Raw genomic sequence first — 26,205 nt, forward strand, 5'->3', positions numbered from 1 at the left:
ATAGATGGAGACACACTGGTACAGTTTACTGAAGTCTTTCAATAACAATGATGCTGTTGCCACATCCCATGCTTGCCATTACTGATATCAAAACAGTCAGATAGTGAACTAGCAGGGAGCAAATTCAAATATTTAGGTCCCAGGCAATGTTGCTCATCTCAAGTGTGGTCTCCGAATCACCTCCTTTACATTTAGTAACTAACTAACTGGCCATGGCTAGCTAAACTTAACTATATCACTGAAATCACTGAACATTGTGTGCATCTTAAGATAACTTCATTATGACCACCGTAAGCATTAGTGGTGCTTATGACAATATAACATCGGATGTACAGTATGATGGAGGCTGGGTGCAGTCACTGGGTCACAGGCAGAAATGAGATATGAGACATATTGAGGGCAGTGGAGGGAGACATTGGAACACAGGCTCATTGAAATGGATGGGACAGAATGAAGAATGGTATCAAACACATATCTTCATTCCATTCCATGCATTACAATGAGCCTGTCCTCCAATTTCTCCCTCCACCAGCCTCCCCCGATTGAAGGTGTATCATCGGTGGGACCTGTTGACGTACCGTTTCTCGTTGCCGTAGGACTTCTGGGCCACCTTGGCGTGAAGTATTCTGACACACTGTTCCGGGTGAAGCTGCATGTACTGTCTTGCTGAGTCCCTGGTCGCTCTGGGCAAAGGGGGGAACACTAGTCCCTGGTCCAGTCTGTTGAGTGAATGGAACAGACAAGAGGAGCTCTCCTCAGTTGTGTCTCCTCTGTTTGCAGAATAAAGCTAGGACAACGGTTGAACAAACTAAGGATACTCATGAGTTCAAGATGATAGCCCACATCTAAAACATTATTTGGAGCAAATTCATGTTTGATTAAAGTGAAATGTTAGGTAGGAGACAGGAGGGGACACAAGGTGAATATTTAATCTGCATTTCTGACCAATGAAACAACAGGAAAGATCCTCTCTGCTAAACCATGCTTAAACTCTGCTTAATCAAGCTTAAACTCTCTCACACACGCACACTCATTTTCTCTCTTGTCTCTTCTCTCACTCACTTTCTCTCTCTCTCACTTTCTGTCTTCTCTTTTCTCTCATTAACTTTCTTCTGTCTCTAGCTCCCTCTCTCAGTCTGTTGCTCTCTCTCTCTCTCTCTCTCTCACTCTCACTCTCTCTCTCTCACACACACACACACACACACACACACACACACACACACACACACACACATACACATACTTCAGGAGACAAAATTACATTCCTGAGTCCATAGAGTGATGTAGCATTTTGTAAACACAGACCTTCTGTCATTTCTTCCCCTACATGGGCCCAGTACTGTACAAAGTGAGAGTTTCACAAACTGTACACTGGTTCACATTTCACTCTGTAACTTTGAAAAATAGGATCAGGAAGAACACTACCTTTCCCTTACAACGTGCAATATATTATATTCTGCAGATAGACAGAAATACAGTATGAGTAGTAGGTTCACTTAATCTTGTGCTGTCTTGTCCTGTTATAAACATTTTACTCTGATTTCTTCCATTACAAATGAACAACAGGTGGTCATCAGAACAAAGACCATATAGCACCATGCAGCTCTCTGAAACAATGACAACCACATAGGAGTGCTCTCTTTCCAATAATTCTCTAATGAACTACTAGAGAGAGGCTATTACGGTACCCCCATAGGGCTGGGGCTGTGGAATGTGCCTCATAATGTGGTATGTTGAAAAGCTTCTCTCATAGGAGAGGAGACGTAAACACAGAGACACAGAGACAGAGAGAAGAGGGGAAATGGTTCAAACTGCAGGGGACTGGTTTGAAGACAGAGGACCCGTAATGGCCATTGACACAGTCGTGTTTGTGTGTCGTGCAGAAAGCCTGAGAAAAGTGTTCCTGTCAGGAACAGTGGCACGAAGGGGCTCATAATGTTGGGAGATATTAACTCTTCACACCAGTGTAAGGTGATTGTCTGGTATTCTGCTCATCATGGCCAACAGTCATTTCCTTCATATCTTTCGGACTATAGAACATACAAAATCACAGTTTTCACATATGCAGACACTGGTATGATGCTGGAGATTAGGTTAAAAAGTAGCGAAGTGCCCCTTTAAATGGCACATTACGTTACCATGGCATTCCGTATTGCCTAAATGGCAGTCACGCGGCACAGATGATCCGAGGTCAGTTTCCCGAAACCTTTGTAGCTTCAGTGTTTCTCCTGACAACCCAGTTGCAAAGCCGTGAGATAGTCACAATTTAAACAAACAAATCGATGTTTGCAGGTCAGTCTTCTGTGTGTGAAAGAACAACAATCGTTAAATGAACAACTTTGGTCTAGGAGAGGGAGTGGGTCTGGATTTAAGCACTACTTAAGCTACGAAGCTTTCCGGAAGTGCCTGGAGAAGTGTTTGACATTTCAGGATAGACTGTGGCTGCACAGCACAGCACAACTGCAATGTAGGGGACCTGGAACATCACCTAGCACCACCCTCCCAGGCAGGGCAGGGCTTGCAACCACACTCTATGCTCAAGCAGCCTCATCTGCCAGCAAAATCTATATTTGAGTATATTTGATTGAGGGTGATTATCTTTAATCAAACATACACTATTATATCATTAGATTCTATGCTTCATTAGGCTACAAGACTTTATTTTCATTTTTTTCAGAATATCCAATCCTTTGTTTCAATAAAACATTCGCCAATGCAGCCCCCCATCAATGTCACCCATCCTCCTCAATCCATCTTCTTCCTGTGTTTTTTGGACTATGGTCCTCTGGGCCGCTGTCTTGGACACAGACACAGATAACAAGAGCAAAACCAGGAGCAGGATGGATGATCTCCATTGAGCATGTTAGTTTAGTTCAGGGGTATGCTCACTTTGGTCTGGGAAACTGCCCCTATAGTGTGTCTTGTCCAGATCGTTGAGATCTTACTCAACCGTTGGGTTCACAGTTCACTAGAGTGTCTGTCTGGTCAAACACTAGGGTGCCAGGAGTTTAAATTAGACCTTCTCTCAGGAGTCAGGGGTCATTGTGTCAGAGGCACAGACCTACTGGTATTTCACACTGGAGGCACATAAGAGCCAAGGATTGAAAACGACAAAATGCACTTTCACCTCCAATGTCGAATGTAAATGGCTGTTACAATAAGTGCTAATATCCTTGTTATTCATTCAACACATGACTGAGCAAAGTGGACTGAATTTGTATGTATCCATAAACTTCTTCAGTGTTTCAAACTATTAATAATACTAAATTCATCAACCTAATATTCATTGAAGTAGGAACAGGATGATTAGAGAGGAACTTTCCTTTACTTTCTAATGTATCCCGACAACATCTCAGTGCAAACTGAACCCCTGCATTCAACCCCTTCCCAAAAAGCCAAGAAGCTTCCTGCTGTTCCTATTTCATTGGGGGTGGGGTCTACATTTTAAACCTCTGTTGCCTAAATGTTAATACCTGCACGAGCCTCCACTCCGTTCATTCCATTACAGAATAACGGTAGAGAGACGAGACTGAACCCCGTGGACAACACAAAAGGACAACCTTACATTTCACATCACATCTTCACGCTCCATCCTCACAACTTGACTTGGGACAGTCCTGGGACCGGTGACAAACCTGGGACAGTTTGTGTGTGTGTGTGTGTTTGTGGAAAAGTCGTACCTGTCGCATTCCGACGGCCGTGGCTCCGTCCGAACCTGCAGCGTCCCAAGGTGCGTAAGCGAGACCCCAGGTGTGTGCAGGTGAGCGGCACGCGGGGACTCTTGTGCAGCTGGATAAACAGTATAACGAAATTAGTGGGAAACTTTTCATGTGTCGGTATTTGACCACCGTGTGTCTATACATAAGTTGTCAGATGAGAAAAGATAGCCTATTCACATAGTGAAAAGATACTTAGGTGGAATACATAATGTTCCCTCCAAGCTACGGGACCTGGCAAGAGAATGTCAGTGTGATCAAAAGCGTCAATGTGGTATTGTAAAGATCCTGTTCTGGATTTTACCGTTATTGCGCATTGCAGGATATCGTAGTTATGTTGTCTAATTACGCTGATATGGAGTGCAGAGAAAACACACCAATCAATTCTTATAGAGTATGGTTGTGGTACGATATGGCAACATGATTTCGACTTTTTTTCGACTTTACCACTACTATCATTATTTTTTTTAGGAATTGTAAGCGATAAATCTTCTTCTGCAATCAGATATTGCTATAATAACTTCTTGCTCTGTCTATTAAATGATGGGTATGGTTTTCTGAGAGTTTCTGAGAAGGTTTTCGAGGTCAGACAGATCTATTAATGTACTTACTTATGACAGTGTGTATGATGAGAAAATGGCATGAGAAAATGATCCCTTAAAAAACATGTTAGGCATCTAGTGCCATATTCATTCATTCACATTCATTCATTGATGCAACATTTAAATTAAACTTTAATGTAGCCCAAATCCAAAATATTCAACTGATTGATTTAAAGAAATAATAATAATGAAGAGTTTTATTTATTCTTATTCATTGTATACTTAACCTTTATTTTACCGGGTTAGTTGAATCTAGCAATATATTGGTGTATTGTGTATGTGTGTGTGTGTGTGTGTGTGTGTGTGAGTGTGTGTGCATGTATTTGTGTGTGTGTGTGTGTGTGTATTTGTGTGTGTGTGTGTGTGTGTGTGTGTGTGTGTGTGTGTGTGTGTGTGTGTGTGTGTGTGCGTGCATGCGTGTGTGTGTGTGTGTGTGTGCGTGTGTGGGTGCACAGTGGCTGGCTGGAGGTGAAGAGCCAGCCAGGGAAACTGCTAACAGTAGCAAAGTCCACATCTGCTTTCAATCCAACATGAACAAGACGCTGCTCTGTCTCCATCTGAATATGGGCTCAGGCTGTCACTCAACTCACCAACAGCCACAGAGCTACGCTCCCTATCTCTCTCTCGCTCTTGCTCTCTCTCCTCTCTCCCCCCTCACTCTCTCTCTCTCTCTCCTCTCTCTCCCGCTCTCTCCTCTCTCTCTCTCCTCTCTCTCTCTCTTTCTCTCTCTCTCTCTCTCTCTCTCTCTCTCTCTCTCTCTCTCTCTCTCTCTCTCTCTCTCACACACACATACACCAATCTATTTTTAGAGTCAATGTACTCTGTAAAATAAAGGTTAAATAGAAAATAAATAAGAAAAACCCCACAGACTTTCTCTTTCTCTCTGTCTCTCTATCTCTCTCTTTGTCTCCTCCCCTGCTCCTGCCCCTTCTGTCTGTATAGCTCTCTCTCTCCTTTGCGCCCAAGCCCCATGTCAAACTGCAGAGAATGTTTTTACTGTCAAGGCTCCTTGGAGATCTAGATGAAGTGGATTTTAATGTACAGCATCAACAGACATACCATAGAGAAATGTACTGCTTAACTCACGTGGGGTACACACTCTCCTTTCCTCCGATTCCCCACCTCTCCAACCTCTCCCACCTCTCCCCCCCCTTCCCCCTCTCCCCAAGCTTGAAAAACACAGTTGTCTTGATAAGCACACTGTATCAAGGATCAGCTTAGTCCACCCCAAATTCGAACCCTGTCCATTTCAGAGGAGATACATTAAACTGAGATCACTGTCTAGTGGGTAACATCACCCTGTACCCTATTTTGGCTTCCCCATTCTTCTCTTGTCATTCAATTCAGTTCAATTCAGTAAAGGTGATTCACTCACTCTACCTCTCTGTGTGAGGCTTACCAGTTAATTTATATGATATTCGATTCCGTTCGATTCAGTTGAAACCCCTAAAGGTGATTCACTCTCTCTATATCTCTGTGTGAAGCTGATAGGTAAAGGAGTTGGTCCACTCACCTTCTCTCCCCACAGAGTCGCCCTCCAGGTGGGTCTGCATGCTAGAGGAGACTACACCTTAAAGTGGATGTCCCTTTGTAGCATACTAAAGAGAGGCTATCCTTATGTAGCTTACTTACTGTAAGTCAAGTTGTCCTATTGTGTTTATCAAGCATGCTAAAGAAAGGTCGTCCTGATGTACAGCAGCTTACTACAGTACAGTGTGTCAAATGATCCTTATGTCCTCAGTATACAACTGTACCCTATATGCTAACAATATCCTTACTGTTCCTCTACTTTCTCAGAGTCCATTCGACAGCGGCCTCTCTGCCTTTAACTGTCCCTGGTATGAGTGTTTTGTGGTGGTAGTACTAATGTTAACATGCGTGTGTGTGTGTGTGTGTGTGTGTTTGTGTCTGTCCCAACACACACACGCACATACACACACACACACACACACACACACTCCTCCATTCCGGATCCTGTTATCTGCCGCAGACGTAGTGCGTCCGTATCTTTGCTTTTTGTTTGGCTTCTGAGATAGTCACCTGTTTATCAAGTGCAGAGTTCTCACACCCCCTCTCCCTTCTACAAACACTGCCCTGAGATAGCAGGAGAATAACCCAGAGAGTATTCTGAGTAAGGTCCAATTATAGCTAGCCAGTGCTTGGCTTGAGGCCATGCTATGCAATAGCTGCTAAGTACATTAAGAGTTGAGTGGTTTGTCTCCGAAAACAAATGGCAGTGAACAACTCCAGTGAAAGACACCTGTGTTTCATATCAAGGAGGAAACCAGAATAACAGTATGTTTGACTTCTACGGCATCCATAATGCTAGAACTGCTATAATTGATAGTTCTCTGTGCACTGGAGGGCAATTGGGGCTGAATACAGAGGATGTATTGAAGATGCATTAACCACACTGATCCCCAGGGGGCAGCACTGACCTGCAGGCCTGTTATTGTGGGCTTGTCAGCAACATATGCCATATCGTTTTTGGAACTTTTGGAGGAGCAGTAGAAAAAGGTGTGTGTATATAGGATATATATACTAAAGCATCTTCCATGCCATGCACTCCCCATGGTGTTACAAACAGTGCATGTTTTGGGGCAGGAAAAATATAATAATGTTTTCATTGCGCATCAGCAAAATCTTGTTTCCTACAGAATGGTATGACTTTCCGGAAAATTACTCAAAACTTTTTTTTGGCCTTCAGCTACCTTGCGATGAATAGTTGTATGCAGGGTTCCAACTGTTCCAACTGTTCATTTTTTTTAATTGACTCATCTCCTTGAAAGGATTGTTGTTTTGTTGGTCACAAAACATTTTGATTTGTGCAAATGCCAATAAATGTTTATTTTTTCTTTTCTAAACGTATTTCTTGTTTCTGCACAAATGATAAATGCTTTTTTTCACCAAATCCGCTGTTAATCGCATGATTACCACTCCAGTATGAAGCATGAAATAGCCCTATGATATGCATTTCCAGTTAATACCATTATATAATGTACTGTATGTGGATAGGCTCAATCTCTCTCTCAGTAACAGGATTAACAGGGGAATAGTAAAGTGAACTGAATGTTTTTCTTAATGGCTAATTATAGTGTATATGTTAAGCTGTGACCCGTGGAGAGGGGAGGCGGTGGTGGTGGAGGCGGAGGCGGGGGAGGGGGGTGGACCAAGGGCTTCTGTGGCGCTGGTGTAGAGAGTGGCACTGAGGCCTCTTTGTGCCTGCACACACACAGGGCCCAGGGTTCAGTTACAGGCAGGAGGCTACTGAAATACCCCCCGGCTCTGAGGCAGGTCTCATAGGAGGACCGAGGGAGACCGGCATGCATAAGGGTCTGCTGTCTCCCTTCATCCCTCTCCCTCTCTCTCTCTCTCTCCTCACGTGTCTTTCTCACCCTCTGTCCCTCCCTGTGTGTCTCTCCCTCTATATCTCTCCCTGTGCGTCTGTCTCATACAGTACATCCCTCACCCTCTGTCCCTTTCGCTGGGGCTCTCGCTGTACCCTCTGTCTCTCTTTCAGTCCCTCTCCCTTGTTCTCTCTTCCTGCATGCGTCTCTCTCTATCTCTCACCCTCCCCTTTTTTCTTAATTCTCTCCCTGTCTATTTAAAATGGAGGTGTTGTACTTCAGATCAGAAGACTTGTAGGTTGCAACAAACAATAGGCAACAGTGAATTTCCACAAGGCATAAGTCAAAGTCATGCTTTATTTCACATATCTTAAAAAATATTGATAATGCTGTTTTAATGATTTTCACTCAACTCACTTCAACATATGGACATAGGAGTGCTACGGTTGGTGTCTGCTCTCTTGGGGAACCATCCTTTTACGGCCAATCGGGCAGTCAGTCTTGCATTAGCAACTTACTTGTACTCATGCTTACCATCTTAACTGAGCAAGATGTTTCCTTGTCACTCCATAGATGACAGTGTGCTCAGGGTGGGTGATGTCAGCACCCTCATGCTGAACAGCTGTCACATGTGGGATTCACCTCCACTACATGGTGTCTGTCTACTGTCACTGTTTTAAAAAACATTCATTGAGAAGTCACAGACAGATCAAAATGGGGCCAATGAATGACAACAACCTTAATTTAAGGTCTGGTTATCTGGATGATAACGATAAAACCTCACCAGGACCCTCTCCTAGGACTCCAGAAAAGAAGGGTGCCTTTTATAATGCCTGTTTGAATTGACAGCATGCCCTTTCATATAAACACGTTCCAGACATTGTAATGTTCCAGTGGTTCCTCCCGCACAGCATTTGAACTGTTTGCCTGCAGTGGTGTGAGGGGTTCAGAGAGAGATTAGTGATGTGAATAGCCTTCTATTAGGAATGACTGTGTGTGTTTGTGTAGCTGTCTATTAGAAGTAACTCCCCTGTGTGTGTGTGTGTGTGTGTGTGTGTGTGTGTGTGTGCGTATTTGTGTGCGTGTGTGTACGTGTGCGTGCGCGTGCACGTGTGTGTGTGCGTGTGTGTTTGTGTGTAGCTGCCTATTAGTGACTCTGCCATCTGTTTGGCGTCTGTGTTTTTATTGTTGGGCTGGGCAGGAATGTGCTGTCTGGTAAAGCACTACTAGACACTCTGACCTCTGTTTCTGTTCTTGTTCTCTTCTCTCGTTACAGTGTGAATCAGGTCTAGCCCGGTCTAGCCAAGTCTAACCCAGTCTAACCCAGACTAACCCAGCTCCAAGAAGATCCGGCTCCCAGCCCAGCACTCCGAACATGAGACAGCTGTGTGTCTGTGTTTCTGTCCTGCTAGCCCTGGCTGCTCTGGCTGCGGCTAGGCCAAAAGCAGGTTAGCCAAATCCAACTGTGAAGTCATAAAATGACCATCAACGGAAGTTTAATCCCACACACACTAAAAGACTGCAGTGTTTTTCCCCCAGGATAACGTAGGAATGAGAACTGGATTTTCTGAGAAGATAACAAAGTCAATTAAAAAAGTAGTTCCTTGTAGCTTCTGTTTTGTAGTGGAAGTCGTAGAAATACAATTATGAGTATACGATTATAATTATGCTGAAATGAATGCAATATTCACACATAGGCATGACATAAGGTGCCTGTTACATGTTATAATGCATTATACCTGATTTTATTGCCCAATATTCATGCAGTGTGTGTCATACTGTATGCTGATGATCTACTGCAATCCTCTCACACATTATCACTTTGTCCAACCTAGGCCCGGAGCAGAAGTGTAAGTCAGGCCCAGTCGACCTGGTGTTCATTATTGACAGCTCACGCAGTGTGCGGCCCCACGAGTTTGAGACCATGCGCAAGTTCATGATCGACATCATCCACACGCTGGACGTGGGCGCCAATGCCACCAGAGTAGGAGTGGTGCAGTACTCCAGCCAGGTCAACAACATCCTCCTCACCTCTTCAACTCTTCTTCTCATTATCTCAATTCATTTAAGGGAAAAAAGAAAAAGAATTTTCAAAAGTGTTTGTATAACAGAAATCATGCTTTGATGTAAAGTACTCTGTGATTCACATCCAAATGTCTATGAACAGAATGCAAAACTCCATCAATGTTTGTTCCACACAAGAGTCAGTTACAACCAACTAGAGATTAACAAGTACACCTACTGTACCACATTGTAGGTAACAAATGAGTTCTCCTTGAAGAGCCATGCCAAGCTGGAGGGCATGGTGAAGGGCATCAACGAGATCATCCCACTGGCGCAGGGCACCATGACGGGCCTGGCCATCAAATATGCCATGAACGTGGCCTTCACGCCCGCCGAGGGCGACCGGCCCAAGATCCCCAATGTGGCGGTCATCGTGACGGACGGGCGGCCCCAGGACCGCGTGGCGGAGGTGGCAGCCGAGGCACGGGGGAAGGGTATCGAGATCTACGCGGTGGGTGTGGCCCGAGCGGATATGACCTCGCTACGTGCCATGGCGTCGCCACCTTTCGAGGACCATGTCTTCCTGGTAGAGTCGTTCGACCTCATCCACCAGTTTGGCCTTCAGTTCCAGGACAAACTCTGCGGTGAGTGGTTAATTTACCAAGATCAACAATTTTAACAATAGGTTGCGTTCTCTAGCTTTTGCTTGAAAGTTATGAGCATGCAACTCAATTTAGAGTGGAACTTTAGGTGGGATTTTCAGCTCACGCTATTGGCCCCAAAAATCACGCATTAAATTGCACTCAAAAATTGAGCCTTGCATTACTAACTTCAGAGAATTCAATACTTTCTCATAAAAGTCTCCCTAATGCTTTTGGTGCATGATTGATGCTGATGTTATGAGAGAGGACTTTGGACTTATCCTGTTCTGAGTTACAGGGATGGACCTGTGTCTGGAGTCTGACCACGGCTGTGAGCACATCTGTGAGAGCTCCCCCGGGTCCTTCCACTGCCTGTGTCTGCCCGGCTACACACTCAACGATGATGGCAAGACCTGCACAGGTAGGCCTCTATGGGAGTTTGTCATTGTATGTCTCATCGTAGTTTGCGTTCTTTATGACAAGTAGGCCTACACTAGTTATTTTATGATGAAACGAGTGAAATAGGCATGAGCCAATGGCAATAATGTTTATATTAATCATTGATTGTATGATTAGCAATACTTTAAATCAAGCTATTCACTTTTAAGTGTATGGGACAAAAGCCTTGAGTCAATGCCCAAAGTTACCTGATGCCAAGGTGGAATTTACAATAGAAACGGTAACTTCACCAGGATTGAACAGTAACTGGGTCTGGGTTGTACTGCACTAACAGTACTGTAACAGTAACTAGCATGTCTGCTGTAACAGTGCTAGTAACCAATGTATCTTCATTCTGCTGTAGCCATAGACCACACAGGTCTGGTGTGGTTTATGGCAACACACAGTTGGTGCAACAGTACCAGTAACCAGTGTCTCTGTGTTGATTCAGCCATAGACCTGTGTGCTGAGGGGAAGCATGACTGTGAGCAGATCTGTGTCAACTCTCCAGGCTCCTTCACCTGTGACTGCAACGCCGGCTACAAACTCAACAATGACAAGAAGACCTGCACAAGTTAGTGAGGCCACCATCAGGCCAAACTGTACAATATATTTAAAGTGACATGGTCATTATAATCTTACCAACTCGAAACATACGCATAGACAGACATATATACAGTTCAGTGAAAACACAAACACAGACACACACGTGCATGCACATATGCACACACACACACACACACACACACACACACACACACACACACACACACACACACACACACACACACACACACACACACAACACTGCCCCCATCCTCCACATGGGCAAAGGGACCATTATTTACAGAATAATCAGCCTTCACTAGCCCCTGTCTGATGTAACTCACTTGCGTTTGCACACCAGTGTAGAACTACATTTGAAAAGTGAAGATAGTCCTTGGTTAGAGCTCCCGCTTTAGGGAACTCTAACTCAGTGTTCCCGGCTAAACTTCTTTGTGTTGTCATGTAAAAATGCTTCCTGTTGAGAAAACCGCCTTGCTTTTTTCTCTAAATCACTGAGCCATAAACCAAACTACAAACATTTGTGTTTTGATTCAGTTCTAACTACGAGAAGCCAGTAACACATACAAAGATCTGAATTGCATAGCCAATAACACATACAATTTCTGTTGAATTGTATAGTTTTAAGTCAATTTCCACTGCTGGTACGCATATATATGGGACTTCCTTGGCCAGGATATGAAAAATGAGTGCTTCATATGCGGAAATCCGATTCACGATAAGCAACTTAGCAAGCTTCACCTCAGAGACCCCAATGACCCCTTTGACTTCTCATTTTGGATTGCATGACTGCCAAAATATGGGTGAAGAAACCAAGGGTGAAAAAGGATTCTAAACGCTTAAAATGTAACAAAACGTCCATACAGAAACATTATTCATGAAATATGACTCTTTCAGCAAGAGACACATAGAATTATTATTGAATGACGTTATTCTATAGCTGGGATACATTCTCTGAATTTATCTGTATAACACATTTTATTTATAAAGTACTTTACTTGCACCCAATGCACAGGGAGAATACTGTAGTAATTAGACAGTATTACGATGTGTCATTTTTAAAATCAAATATTGTTTCATGAATAATGTTTCTATGCCACATAGCAATTGCTTTCTTGCTTTTACCCTCTCATTTGCTTGCACTCTTTCCCCCTTCAGTGATCGACTACTGTTCGTTTGGGAACCACAGCTGTCAACATGAGTGTGTGAGTGTTCTCAGCGGCTATCACTGCCGTTGTAATGAGGGATACAATCTCCAGGAAAATGGCAAGACCTGCCAGCGTAAGTTTGACACACACATTTGCCCTTCCCAAATCAACTGCCCTAGCCCCTACTCCCTACCCCCTAAGCACTTGATTTGAGAGGATTGGGTGGGTGTAAACAATATGCTAGGCTAGTTCTATCTTACTTACTGATTGGCCAGGTGGGAGTTTTGTCACCTGGCCACCTATCAAATCCTTTCAGACCTACTCAAGCAGGGGCTATGGTTGATTTGGTATTCAAAGCTGGATAGGGCACCAAAAGTCTGTTTACAAGAACACTTGCAATAAAACAACTACTTACCCCAAATACCAAAGACTTTATGTAAGGGACATTGACACAAATGCATCCTTACATGCATCCTCACATAGCTATTTGGGTGTGCAGCTGTTTTTATTTTATGTGGAAAAGCAGACTATCATTTGGAAATTCATAAAATGCGATGACTAGTATTTCTGTGGATCTTCATGTCTGCTTCATGTCCTGAGCAGACACTAGCTTTTAATACTGTGGGATGTATGACTCAGTTATTGTGTTACTTTGTTATTCAATCCACCAACATGGAGGTATCCAACTCCTCTCAAACCCACTCAACTTCATCGGATACGGTCACTGGCCTAGGAATAATCAAATTCTCCAAACAAACCTGCTCTTTGACAGATAGGTCCCCTGAAGTGAAAGTTAATCTTTTTCACAGACCACATCCATGGATGAGTATTCAGCCAAATACAATATCGAAGCGTTTCTTCATTTATTACTTCATCTTTCATCTGACAGATTTGATGGTTATGTCTCCCATCGGTCACACACACACACACACACACACACACACACACACACACACACACACACACACACACACACACACACACACACACTGATCATTTAGCAAAGCCATTACAAACTCATTAGGTCATTAGGTAGGTGGTACAAGCTAGTCAGACAGCCGACTGACTATTAATGGGCTTGCTAATCCACCTCGGGCCCTATACTGTACAAACTCGAAGGGTTCCAGACCATTCAATCACAGAGCTGGAGATGAGCTAAAAGTTTGTTTTAAGGTAGTTTGGTAAATGGGTAACACTTTACATAAGGCACTCACAGATAAAACGCATGAATACTTGGGTAACACTTTAATCATTATTAGGTTACATAATAATCTAGTAATAGCTTGGTATTGCATAGTAACACAGTTGTGTGGTTTTTGCTGTTCCTTACATTCAATAAGGAACAGTCCGTAAACATCTCAATTCAATTACCATGCTGCTAAAAGCAATTACTAAATGACCATATAACCTGTTACTACTCAAGAATAGAAGCAACCTAATGTAAAGAGTTGAGTTTGTTGTTATGAGTGTGTCAAGAAAGTATGAGCCCTTATAATATTTATTATTATACAAAACAATAGTACAATAAATAATGGATAAAACCAAAGAGGAAATGTTTGGCATGCTGCATGCATCTCTGATGTAGTATCCAAGTGCTATAACATTGATAGCATTAATAACAAGTAAAACAGCCTTTAAAACTCCAAAACAGAAAAATAAATCGCAAGGATAGCGATGATATGAGTCGCATTCCGAATTTACTGTAATGGATAAATGTCTTTAGCAGGCCAGTGAAGAAAGAATTATATGTATTAACCTATCAGTTATGCAGTGACAGGTGAAATGTTCCTAAGGTGAGGAAAGACAGTCCTGGTGATAATATTTACTGGTATATAGGATTTAAAACTCACAATCTAAAGGTCACAATCTAAAATAATCCCAAAATTCTTCACTCCAGGCCAATTCTGTACAGCCATGTTTTCTGAGTAATTTTGCTCTCTGATTTTATTAGTGGATAGAATAGAACCTCACTCACATCTTTTTTATTTTATTTAAGGAGGTTAGACATCTAGTTAGCTATGATAAATAGACAAACAGGTGATCAATGGGTTTAGAGCATTGAGCAATGTAACTGTGGAAGTTGACCCACAGTTGACACCACATTTTGCCGAATGGGAGCGTGGCTCAGTCGAAAAGGGAAATAGCCCCAGAATTTATCTGTTGGACTTAATAACTGCTTTTTCCCATCCACCATCACCTAGACTGGCAAATACATTCTAAACCGTTAGATATGTTTTAAATCATGGGGATGTAATAGGTGTTAAAATGATGAGTGTCATACATACTTAATACGTATTATGACCTTATCATCATATATTATACATGTTGTGTCTTAAGTAAAGTGTTACCAGTCAAAAGCACAGTCTTCCCCTCATGCAGTAACCAGTGTCTCTGTGTTCATTCAGCCATAGACCTGTGTGCTGAGGGGAAGCATGACTGTGAGCAGATCTGTATCAGCTCTCCAGGCTCCTTCACCTGTGACTGCAACGCCGGCTACAAACTCAACGATGACAAGAAGACCTGCACTGGTTAGTGAGGCCAAACAATACAACACGTTTAGAGGCAGCTTTAACAAACCGCACATTTGAGGCCGCTAAGGCTAGTGAGATTTTAGGTGATAATCTTGGGTATTTTGCTACATGTTAATGACGTACACAAATGTGTCTAAAATATTAGTGCTTTCAAGGTCAGAATTTTTCAGTGCACCTGAAGGCACATTGACATGAACACACCTCTATAACCCCTACTCCACCCACCTATGCGCAGATGAGACAGCGCTTCATCGCTGTGGTCATTTTACCAGTTACCGCCGACACAAATTGCCAATACGCCTGTGTTTGGACTTGTTTTGCGCTGTCTGAAAATAGAGCCCTAAATGTTGCTACATAGTAATCTAGTCATAGTTTTGTATGTCATAGTTACAGAAGTATGTGGGTTGTTTTTTGACTGACATACAATAAGGATAGGTCATTAAACATGTCAACTCAATTACCACGCTATAGTGTACAAAGCAATTACTAATTTCCTATGTAACATATTACTACATAAGAATAAAAACAACCTATTGTACAGAGTTACCATTCTGAGCTAGCTGTAGTTTGTCGATAAATCCCTTTGGCACGTCAATAAAGAGAGAGTTCCAATAGTCAAGGCAACTTGAAATTAAAGCATGTATCAACCTCTTAGTTACATACAGTGACACATTAAATATTCCTGAGGTGAGAGATGGCATTTGTGGTGATAATATTTACTGGTACAGTACATAGGATTTAAATCTCAATCTAAAATAATAATAAATAATAAATGTTTCACTTCAGGCCTATTATGTACAGCTAGATGGCATTTTTTTTCAGACAAATTTTGCTCTCTGATTTTCTGAGCCAATAAATATAACCTCTGTCTTCTCTTTTGGAGGTTATTAGTCCTCCAACTAGCTATGCTAAGTAGACAAACAGTTGATCAATGTCTTAAGAGCATCACAATCATCAAGCACTTAAGAAATATAACTGTGGAAGTTGACACTATGTTACCCACAGTTGACACCACATTTTGCCTAGTGAGAGCATAGACCTGTGTAAAAGAGAAATGGACCCAGAATTGATTTCTGTGGGACTCAATAAATAACTGCTTTGTCCAATCTCACCTAGGCTGTAAAAATAAATAATCTAGCTAGAATACAGTTATATCGCTTTAAATAATGGAGATGTGACAGAGGTGTTAAAATTATGAGTGTGTCATACATACTTATTACGTATTATGACCTTATCATCATATATTATACATGTTGTGTCTTAAGTAAAGTGTTACCAGTCAAAAGCACAGTCTTCCCCTCATGCAGTAACCAGTGTCTCTGTGTTCATTCAGCCATAGACCTGTGTGCTGAGGGGAAGCATGACTGTGAGCAGATCTGTATCAGCTCTCCAGGCTCCTTCACCTGTGACTGCAACGCCGGCTACAAACTCAACGATGACAAGAAGACCTGCACTGGTTAGTGAGGCCAAACAATACAACACGTTTAGAGGCAGCTTTAACAAATATAAAAACCAATTCATAGAAAACAAAAGGTAATGACAATTGAGAGGCCACTATGGCTTGGGAAATTTAAGTGATCATCTCGGGTGTATCTTTTGCTCCATGTTTATGTACACACATGAAAATTAGTGTCCATTATATACAATTCTGTACCCCCACCACTATTCATTCACTGTCCACCCACTGTAAAACAGCTTGAAGATATGTTCAACCCTCCTCTAATAACTTGTGCAAATGCTTAATGGAAATATCCCACCCAATAATGATTTTGATATTTCAATGGAAGAAACGATCATTCATACAGAGCATTGCAAAAACCTTAGACTCACTGACAATAGTGCACTTGTAAATCAACATTTCACACACTTCTATCTATTATTCTGTGCCGTCCCTATGTGTGACTTTATTCATGTCACTTATTTCAAAACAAATCCAGTTGTTAGCCCATGCAATCACAGAGCTGGAGGTGGTCTGCCATTGTTGAAGTCAATGGGTAACACTTTACATAAGCTACTCAAGTTGAACACATTATTACTTGGGTAACACTTATCTTAAGATGCTTGTATCACTGTTATTACTCTCTAAACAAAATTATGTGAATATGTTGTTACATAGTAATCTAGTAATAGTATTTGAAATGTATAGTTCTGTCAGGACACTTACATCGGTTTAATCATGTTTAATGAAAATGGTAATACATTTAAGTTTGCCGTAATTGATGGCTCTGCTCTGTATAGGTTCCTGCCTGAAGTTTAAACAACATGAAATACAAAATAACATAAGCAGGGAGCCCATAACTATCAAACCCCCGTAGGTAGGTTAATACAGAGCGACCGAACGGGTGGAGGCTCGGGCGGTGGGTGGGACGACCAACAAGTGAACTCGCATGGCCAGTGGAGTTAAACTGTTTAACCATGGTGGAGTGTTGCATACTTGGCTCTTTTAAGCCTTGTCCCTGAGACATGTGATGATGTTTTGCATACGCTTGAATCAGCTGTCTGTCACCTGCCGTTCGACTTAAAGTGTCCCGCCTGAACTTACGTAAACTTCATTGACAGAGTTGTGTGGTTTTTGTTGTTACTTACATGCAAAAGTCCTTAAACATTTCAACTTGAAATGTCCTTGTCCATAGACTCCTTTTAAGGTAAGGAACCAAATGTGATTTTGTAATTTGGTTGAAATACCCCTTTAAGATGATCTATAAATTCTTCACATCAGGCTATTATGTAGAGCTCAGTGGAAAAGAGAAATGGACCCAGAATTCATCCCTGTGGGACTCCACAATTAATAACATGATTGCATTGGCTAGCAAACATATTCTATCAGTTAGATATGTTTTAAATCATGGGGTGTGACAGAGGTGCTAAAATTATGAGTGTGTCATACATGCTTACAAAGTATTATGACCTTATCATAATATATTATACATGTTGTGTCTTAAGTAAAGTGTTACCAGTCGAAAGCACAGTCTACCCTCATGCAGTAACCAGTGTCTCTGTGTTCATTCAGCCATAGACCTGTGTGCTGACGGGACGCATGACTGTGAGCAGATCTGTATCAGCTCTCCAGGCTCCTTCACCTGTGACTGCAACGCCGGCTACAAACTCAACAATGACAAGAAGACCTGCACAAGTTAGTGAGGCCATTATCAGACTAAACAATACAACACATTTAGAGGTAGCGTTATCAAACTGCAGGTTTAAAGCCACTATGGCTAGTGAAATTCTATGTGATCATCTCAGATGTAAATTTTACTTCATGTTTATGGGTTAGGGTTAGGGTTACTAAATGAAAATGACTGTTCACCCACAGTAAAACAGCTTGTAGACATGTTCAACCTACTCCACAAGCTTGTGCACATTCTTAAAAGAGATATCCTATCCAATAAGGATTTTGATATTTTAATGGAATAAACAAGCATTGCAAAAGGCAGAGGCTCAGAATCCACATGGGAAATCCACATTTCACAGACTTCTATTCATTCCTTTGTTTTGTCTGTACTGTGTTTTATAATTTATTTCAAAGCAAATCTATGTTGTTAGTCACTACTGAGGGAACACAAAACTTACTATTCAAAAACAGATGTGCCTGACTAGTGGGAGCTCGGCTATTTGCTGTAGCTGCATTACTGTGAATGAAAACCCAGCCCTGTAGTAAAATCCTTTTCTGTCTTGTGAGTGTCTTCATGATCATACTGTCCTGTCTGTGTGTGTGTGTGTGTGTGTGTGTGTGTGTGTGTGTGTGTGTGTGTGTGTGTGTGTGTGTGTGTGTCCAGATATGGACCTGTGTAACACAGTGGAGCATGGTTGTGAGCACCAGTGTGTCAGCACTCCGGGCTCCTACTACTGTATTTGCCCAGAGGGACAGCTTCTACAGGACGACGGCAAGACCTGTGGCAGTACGTATGTCATACATGCCACAATAACACAAACATTACCCACTACCTGGGGTACACCAGTAGAATTCAATTCAAGTCTGTGCTATTAGGCAGATGGTAATAAGTTGGATTGCTCTGAAAAAGTATGATTTAGACTAGTAATCAATATTAAATATGCTCTAGCATCAGGGGTCACAATACAGAGTGCAAGAGTCAGCAATACTGTATCTTAGGTGATATGTATGTCATATTTTACTTAGTATTGAAAACAAATTGCGATTCCTCTAACCACCCTGTGTCACCCCAGCTTGCAGATCAGCAAACATCGACCTGGTTCTGCTCATTGACGGTTCCAAGAGTGTGCGTCCCCAGAACTTTGAATTGGTCAAGAAGTTTGTCAACCAAGTGGTTGACTCCCTAGATGTGTCTGCCCATGGCACACAGGTGGGCCTGGTTCAGTACTCCAGCCGCGTCCGCACAGAGTTTGCCCTCAACAAGTACCAGGCGGCTGACGACATCAAGAAGGCAGTGATGAACGTGGAGTATATGGAGAAGGGTACCATGACGGGCCTGTCCCTCAAGCACATGGTGGAGAACAGCTTCTCGGAGGCCGAGGGTGCGCGCAAGAATGTCCCCCGTGTGGGTCTGGTCTTCACCGATGGGCGTTCCCAGGACGACATCACTGAGGGGGCCAAGATGGCCAAAGAAGCAGGTAATAGGGGGACAGGGGAACAGGTGTAATGTAATGTAAACTATGCATGGATGACACTTATTACCCTTTGAAGGAAGACTAACTGTCTGGGGTTTGTTTATAACCAGAACCACTGAGAATATAACAGTTCTCTATATCTATGACTGCAACATTATCACAACATGTTATTTGAAGCTTGAAGCCACTCAAGTGAAATCCACAAAAATGTAATGCTTTATGTCAGACAAAATATTTACTCCAAAATAAATTGCATGGGGTCTAGGCAGAATCAGAACAAACACTTAAATGCAATATCCAAGACTAGTGGATAGCAGCTATGGGACAAGTTAAATGGTTCACTGTTTATACAGAGTTGAAGTTCAAGCATGAGAAACCCCTGATGTCGTTTTGGTTAGATCAATGGTGTGAAGGGTATGTTTGTTCATAAATGGCGACACCATGTGGCCGAACGGAACTATACTCTATAGGTCAGTAACTCATATTACCATGTGGCAAATAAGCATAATTTGCTGAGAGGGTTTGGCCTATGGCCCTCTACCTGTGTGCAAAATTGCAAGCCCACAGGCGTCTAATTCTATGGGTAAAACAGTGAACAAACACATTTCCCCCAGCCCTGTAGTAAAATCCTTTTCTGTCTTGTGAGTGTCTTCATGATCATACTGTCCTGTCTGTGTGTGTGTGTGTGTGTGTGTGTGTGTGTGTGTGTGTGTGTGTGTGTGTGTGTGTGTGTGTGTGTGTGTGTGTGTGTGTGTGTGTCTGTCGTGTTTGTGTTCAGGTATCACCATGTATGCTGTGGGCGTTGGGAAAGCTGTGGAGGATGAGCTGCGTGAGATCGCCTCAGAGCCACTGGACAAACACTTCTTTTACACGGCTGACTTCACTTTTATCAACCAGATCGCAGAGAACCTCAAGCTCAATGTCTGTGCAGGTACAGTATTAGTTATTAAACAAAATCATCATCCATCAGGATGTGTTGTTCTGTAGCACCCTCTAGGGTCAGACTGGAGAAAGATATTAATGAGAGGAGGTGGAGGAGGAGGAAGAGGAGAAATATGTTTTCACAGCAAGACATTGTTGTTACCTCCTTCCAACTGCTGTGAAAACAATCTTTTTTTTTACTCTGGCATGCTACTTTCCCTCTCCCTATGTGTGTGTGTGTGTGTGTGTGTGTGTGTGTGTGTGTGTGAGACAGAGGAGAGCCAGGGGGAAATTGAAGTGAAGGACCCGTGTGCCTGTGAAAGTCTGGTTGAGTTCCAACAAGCCACCATGACCACTCTGGAGCAGCTGACACAGAAACATATCCTTTATGTTCTACACACAATGAAGAGAATACAAAGTCGTTTAGCAGAAAAGCTAAAGAAATGTCACAGAGCTAAAACATATTCATTATGTATGTCACCCGTGTGGGGATTAAACTCACAATTCTAGCTTTACAAGTATGCACCTACCAACTGAGCTATCTGACCTAGAGCATACAGTAAGATGAACCAGTGTATAGCATTTTGTGTTTGAATTATTACTTTGTCCCCTAATGGTGTTAAAGATGATTGAACATCAAATGGTATGATAAATACTTCAAGCAAGTGCCACATTTTTACTATTTTTTTTGTTTACTTTAAAATCTTATGTTATGTTTGATTCTGGAGCATTTCTGGAGCCTAGAGTAAGTATAGGCCTAATGGCCATCAATTGTGAGGCACAGCGGCAGGACCATCTGTAAAAAATGGCAGTGTCTGTTCTGTTCTTTAAAGGAAACTATCACTTTTCCAAACAGGGCCATCAATAACTCTTTGTGAACTGGGCCGTAGCATACCAAGTCTTTCACTGCCGCCAATTCATCACTCTGTTAAATGGCTCCTTGTCCTTCCATGGTCTCGACATCCAGATGTGTCCTAAACAGGGAACACTTCTGAAAGGACAACTTCTCAGAGTGGGGTTTTGTCTCATAGATCAATAGTTTGTTTTTCTACAGAATGCTGAGGGGTTGGAGGTGGCAGGGAAGGTACAATGGTCCTTCTGTTTCAGAGGAATGCCATGTCAGTCTGTATCATGCTACTGCACTGTGCTCTGTGCTGTGTTGTGTGTGTGTGTGTGTGTGTGTGTGTGTGTGTGTGTGTGTGTGTGTGTGTGTGTGTGTGTGTGTGTGTGTGTGTGTGTGTGTGTGTGTGTGTGAGGTTGTAAATGATTCTCCTCATGGGCACCTTTCACAGAGATCGATCTTAACTGATGTTGAGGATGTGGCCTGGGGTGGTCCAGTGGTCTAGCACCATGGCCTACAGTGCACACATATACCCATGTTGGCATGGGTTTGAATCTGGCCCATGCCCTGCTGACATACCCTGTCTTTCTCTACTGTCTCTGTCCAATAAAAACTGAAAAACAATATCAGTGGGACTGCCCCAATCAAAAAAATAACACATTATTCCCAAAAATATGTCAGAAATACATTTATTTGGAGGGAGTGTATTGAGTGTGAGTGGCTACCAATGAAGAAGGAGAATTTCTCAGATATATTGCATTAAATAGTAATGTTATGTTATGTTTAGGATTGTGTAAAACATTGTCTTTGTTTGTACTGTAGCCTCAGTATGTTTGTTTGCATAGAAAATACAATGTGTGTATATGTATTTCCTTAACCCTTCTCCACTGGCGGGGATGACTGCACGACTGGAGGACTTAGAGAACCAGCTGCTGTCCAGGAAGTGAGAGAGGTGGTCCATGGAGAGAAGACAGGAAGTCATCCATGTAAACAGGAAGTGGAGTTGCAGGGACGGTAGCGGGCACTTTCTGGAAAGAACTTCACAGGAAGATCCAAAGTCCTACTAAATCTAGAATTATCATGATGTAAATGACCCAAAACAATATTACATGTAGAATATCTGTGCATGTGCATGCATGTGCACACCGGAGGAGGCTTGTAGAGGGAGAAATCGGAAGACAGGCTCATTATCCATGACAATGAGCCTGTCCTCTGATTTCTACCTCCACCAGCCTCCACTGGTGCACACGCACTGGACTTTAGACATGTAATCACATCCAAAGAGACAGGTTGGCACACTACTTACTGTAGAATAGATGTTAGCACAGAGAACTAGACAGAGAAAACATTGGTTATATCCTAGGCACAATTTTGTTCCATACACACAAACACAACAGCTGTTCTTTGTGCCCTATTTATACTTGATACTGTTTTTACATGGTTTGTTAAATATGATGTATTTATAACAGATTTTATACCAGTATCAGCTATCTGGAAGAAGATAAATGAATGAAGTTTTATTACCACTCCATATGATTTGGCCTGAGTCATCTCTAACCACAAAAACATTCAGTTGTTTCAAATCACTGACACAGACACATTTGCTCATAGAATGTAAAATAAAATACATATTTCTAGAGATATGAATGATAGTTGAGTCTATAGAAGTACAAAGTAGGGTTCCCAGCCCAAGCCAAAACATTAAGACGATGAGATCATGTACGGATTTGAGCTCCAAAAAATAAATTGTGAATCAAATCTGAGATATTAATCACTAAAATCACTTTGATAGTCTTTGATACTCTACAGTGGCTGTGTATGTGAACTGAGTGAGGTTATGGATTCACTCATATATATATACATAAAACCAAAATACCACCTGAAGAGAAAGGGAAGTTTATGTGATCCCCACTATGGCTGTGGTCCACTCTATTGTAAATGGAGGGAGGCGTTACAGTTGAACTAAACTGACCCACCTCTTATCCATTCGATTGCATTGGTGAGGGACAGAGAGAATGTCACAGAGCTATGTAAATGAACAGGGCCTTCTAGTATCTTGTTGTTCTTTATTTTGTCTTGTATGACACGGCCACATAAAAAAAATGCCCCTATATTTGGTTACCTGTACTTTTTGTATATTTTCTAATAACCTTTTTTTGTAATGTTTGAAGACTCTCTGTATTCTGGCACAGGAGGCAATAAAGACTTAACTTTTTGTTGTTGTGTCGTTCACTTTCTTCATAACTGGCTGTTTGCAGACTCCTAGAATGACTGCAAAGTGAGAGCACTTCTGTGATTGGTTAGTGAGGTTGTGTGTTGCATGGACTAGCTCTTAAGATAGATCTTACTTGCCGGTTGTTTTCAAACACAGACACACTAAGTGGTGATGAACTTCAGCTCCTGTCTCCATAGACTACTTAATAAGTCCCTGTGATGCTGTGTGTACTGTTCAGAAGTGCCCCCCGCAATGGCTAACCTTTTTCAGCACCTTCTAATGAGGGCTAATGGGAGACAGTCTCTCTGTCCTTCAGTGTGCTTAACTCCCAGGCAACACTCTGGAGGGTGATGGCAAATGTCAGATGGTCCCTCAAGCATTGGTTAAGACATGTTAATGGCCCCAGTTGGTAACCTGGCCTTTGACTCTCTCAAGGAGCTGTGTAAAAACAACTCAAGTGATCACTTTAAACAGTGAGCCTCTTAAAGTTTCCAGGCTGATGTAACACCACAGAGTGAGAGAGAACAGGAAATAGAGGGGTTTTGGAGAAGGAAGTGTTGTCTGTAGCTGGCATAGGACACAACCGAGATACCTGTATTTCACTCCCAACATGCTTTATGTGTTGGTTTACAGCCAATCAAATCATTTGATTTGGCCTGGATGGTCATATATAGTCAACACATAGCCAGGCACATATCGGCCTATGCGTGACCCTCAAGTAGGTCCTGAAGAGGGGCCCAGTCAGAGGTATTCCCTCTGCTGCTACCTTCACCATGGTCAAAGTTATATAACTGGCACTTCAACACCTCAAAACTGTACTTGAGTGTTGTGTGTATGTTTATCATACACCTATCATATAATATGAATACATTTCTTACCTCATTAAACCACACCTTCCTTAGTTTTAGGATGACAGACTTTGGCAAAATAAGCTTATACTCATGGGCACAGGGAGGTGTGCCCCTTTCTGTCAAATGCATTAATTTCTAGACATCTCTGACAATTTAGAGGACCCTTTTTGACTTAAGAGCACCACAAGTGGCAAAATCATTCATAACATACAGCTCTGGAAACAAAACAAAAGAGTCCACTGCAAAATTATCAGTTTCTCTGGTTTTACTATTTATAGGTATGTGTTTGAGTAAAATTTAAAAAAAAAAAAATTGACTGACAACATTTCTCTCAAATTCCAAATAAAAATATTGTCATTTAGAGCATTTCTTTGCAGAAAATGACACCTGTCAAAATAACAAAAAAGATGCAGTGTTTTCAGATCTCGTATAATGCAAAGAAAACAAGTTCATATTCATTTTTAAACAACACAATACTAATGTTTTAACTTATGAAGAGTTCAGAAATCAATATTTGGTGGAATAACCCTGATTTGCTGTTGGGTGACTTCATGCCACTCCTGGCACAAAAATTAAAGCAGCTTGGCTTTGTTTGATGGCTTGTGACCATCCATCTTCTTCTTGATCACATTCCAGAGGTTTTCAATGGGGTTCAGGTCCGGAGATTTGGCTGGCCATGACAGGGTCTTGATCTGGTGGTCCTCCATCCACACCTTGATTGACCTGGCTGTGTGGCATGGAGCATTGTCCTGCTGGAAAAAACAATCCTCAGAGTTGGGGAACATTGTCAGAACAGAAGGAAGCAAGTTTTCTTCCAGGACAACTTTGTACGTGGCTTGATTCATGCGTCCTTCACAAAGACAAATCTGCCCGATTCCAGCCTTGCTGAAGCACCCCCACATCATCACTGATCCTCCACCAAATTTCACAGTAGGTGCGAGACACTGTGGTTTGTAGGCCTCTCCAGGTCTCCGTCTAACCATTAGACGACCAGGTGTTGGGCAAAGCTGAAAATTGGACTCATCAGAGAAGATGACCGTACACCAGTCCTCTACGGTCCAATCCTTACAGTCTTTTGCAAACCTCAGCCTGGCTCTTCTTTGCTTCTCGTTGATGAAGGGCTTTTTTCTAGCTTTGCACGACTTCAGCCCTGCCCCTAGGAGCCTGTTTCGAACTGTCCTCGCTGTGCACTTCACCCCAGCTGCCGTTTGCCATTCTTTTTGTAGGTCACTTGATGTCATCCTACGGTTGTTGAGTGACATTCGAATGAGTTGGCGGTCATCCCGGTGAGTGGAGAGTCGTTTTCGCCCTCTGCCGGTCTGTAGCTTTGTTGTCCCTAATTTCTGCTGCTTGACCTTGTTCTTATGAACCGTCTTTGAAATTTTAAGGATGGAAGCAACCTGACGCTCACTGTATCCCTCTGCCAGTAAAGCCAGAATTGAACCCTTCTTTTCCTCACTCAAAACTTTTCTTTTCAACTCTTTTGGCATGGTCAATAGTTATTTTAAAAAATAAATAAATTAAAAGTTAATTTAAAAAATTAAATTAAAAGTTAATTACTTTTGAGGTACTACGAGCACTGTTTTTGCCATCCAGCTGGTCCTATTGCAAGAGGATAGTGATGACCACAGTAGTGGTTTTTATACTTTTCCTCATTAAATAAGATTTGGTTCAGGTGATCACCTAATCAGTACCTCATTAAGTAGAATGAGGTGTGCCTGTATTGGAATTCAACAGAAACTGGAATGGAATGGCTGCCATACATGTAGAGATGCTGATTTAAGAACAATTTGGAGTGG

General features: G+C 42.2%; 2 protein-coding genes across 2 annotated transcripts in view; one reads left to right on the forward strand and one right to left on the reverse strand.

Annotated features, from left to right (window-relative positions):
* rbpjl (recombination signal binding protein for immunoglobulin kappa J region-like) overlaps positions 1-5,871 on the reverse strand; it is a gene marked incomplete at both ends in the record, with an annotated part of 14,170 nt that extends 8,299 nt beyond the window's left edge. Inside the window, 3 exons of the mRNA XM_083667709.1 lie at positions 579-719; positions 3,681-3,789; positions 5,832-5,871. Of these exons, the coding sequence (XP_083523835.1) occupies positions 579-719; positions 3,681-3,789; positions 5,832-5,871 (290 nt within the window). The remainder of the gene's footprint in view (positions 1-578; positions 720-3,680; positions 3,790-5,831) is intronic.
* A 3,169-nt stretch (positions 5,872-9,040) lies between these two features.
* Positions 9,041-22,373, forward strand: matn4 (matrilin 4; the record flags this gene model as incomplete). The annotated part of the gene is made up of 13 exons (XM_083668077.1): positions 9,041-9,113; positions 9,501-9,676; positions 9,923-10,313; positions 10,609-10,731; positions 11,200-11,322; positions 14,866-14,988; positions 16,325-16,447; positions 18,002-18,124; positions 18,768-18,890; positions 19,177-19,581; positions 20,357-20,509; positions 20,774-20,878; positions 22,229-22,373. 13 exons carry the CDS (start codon positions 9,041-9,043, stop codon positions 22,285-22,287), a joined length of 2,100 nt encoding a protein of 699 aa, XP_083524203.1. The 3' UTR covers positions 22,288-22,373.
* Positions 22,374-26,205: the final 3,832 nt, after the last annotated feature.

The sequence above is a fragment of the Argentina silus genome (assembly GCF_951799395.1).
Source record: "Argentina silus genome assembly, chromosome: 4".
Lineage (NCBI taxonomy): Eukaryota > Metazoa > Chordata > Actinopteri > Argentiniformes > Argentinidae > Argentina > Argentina silus.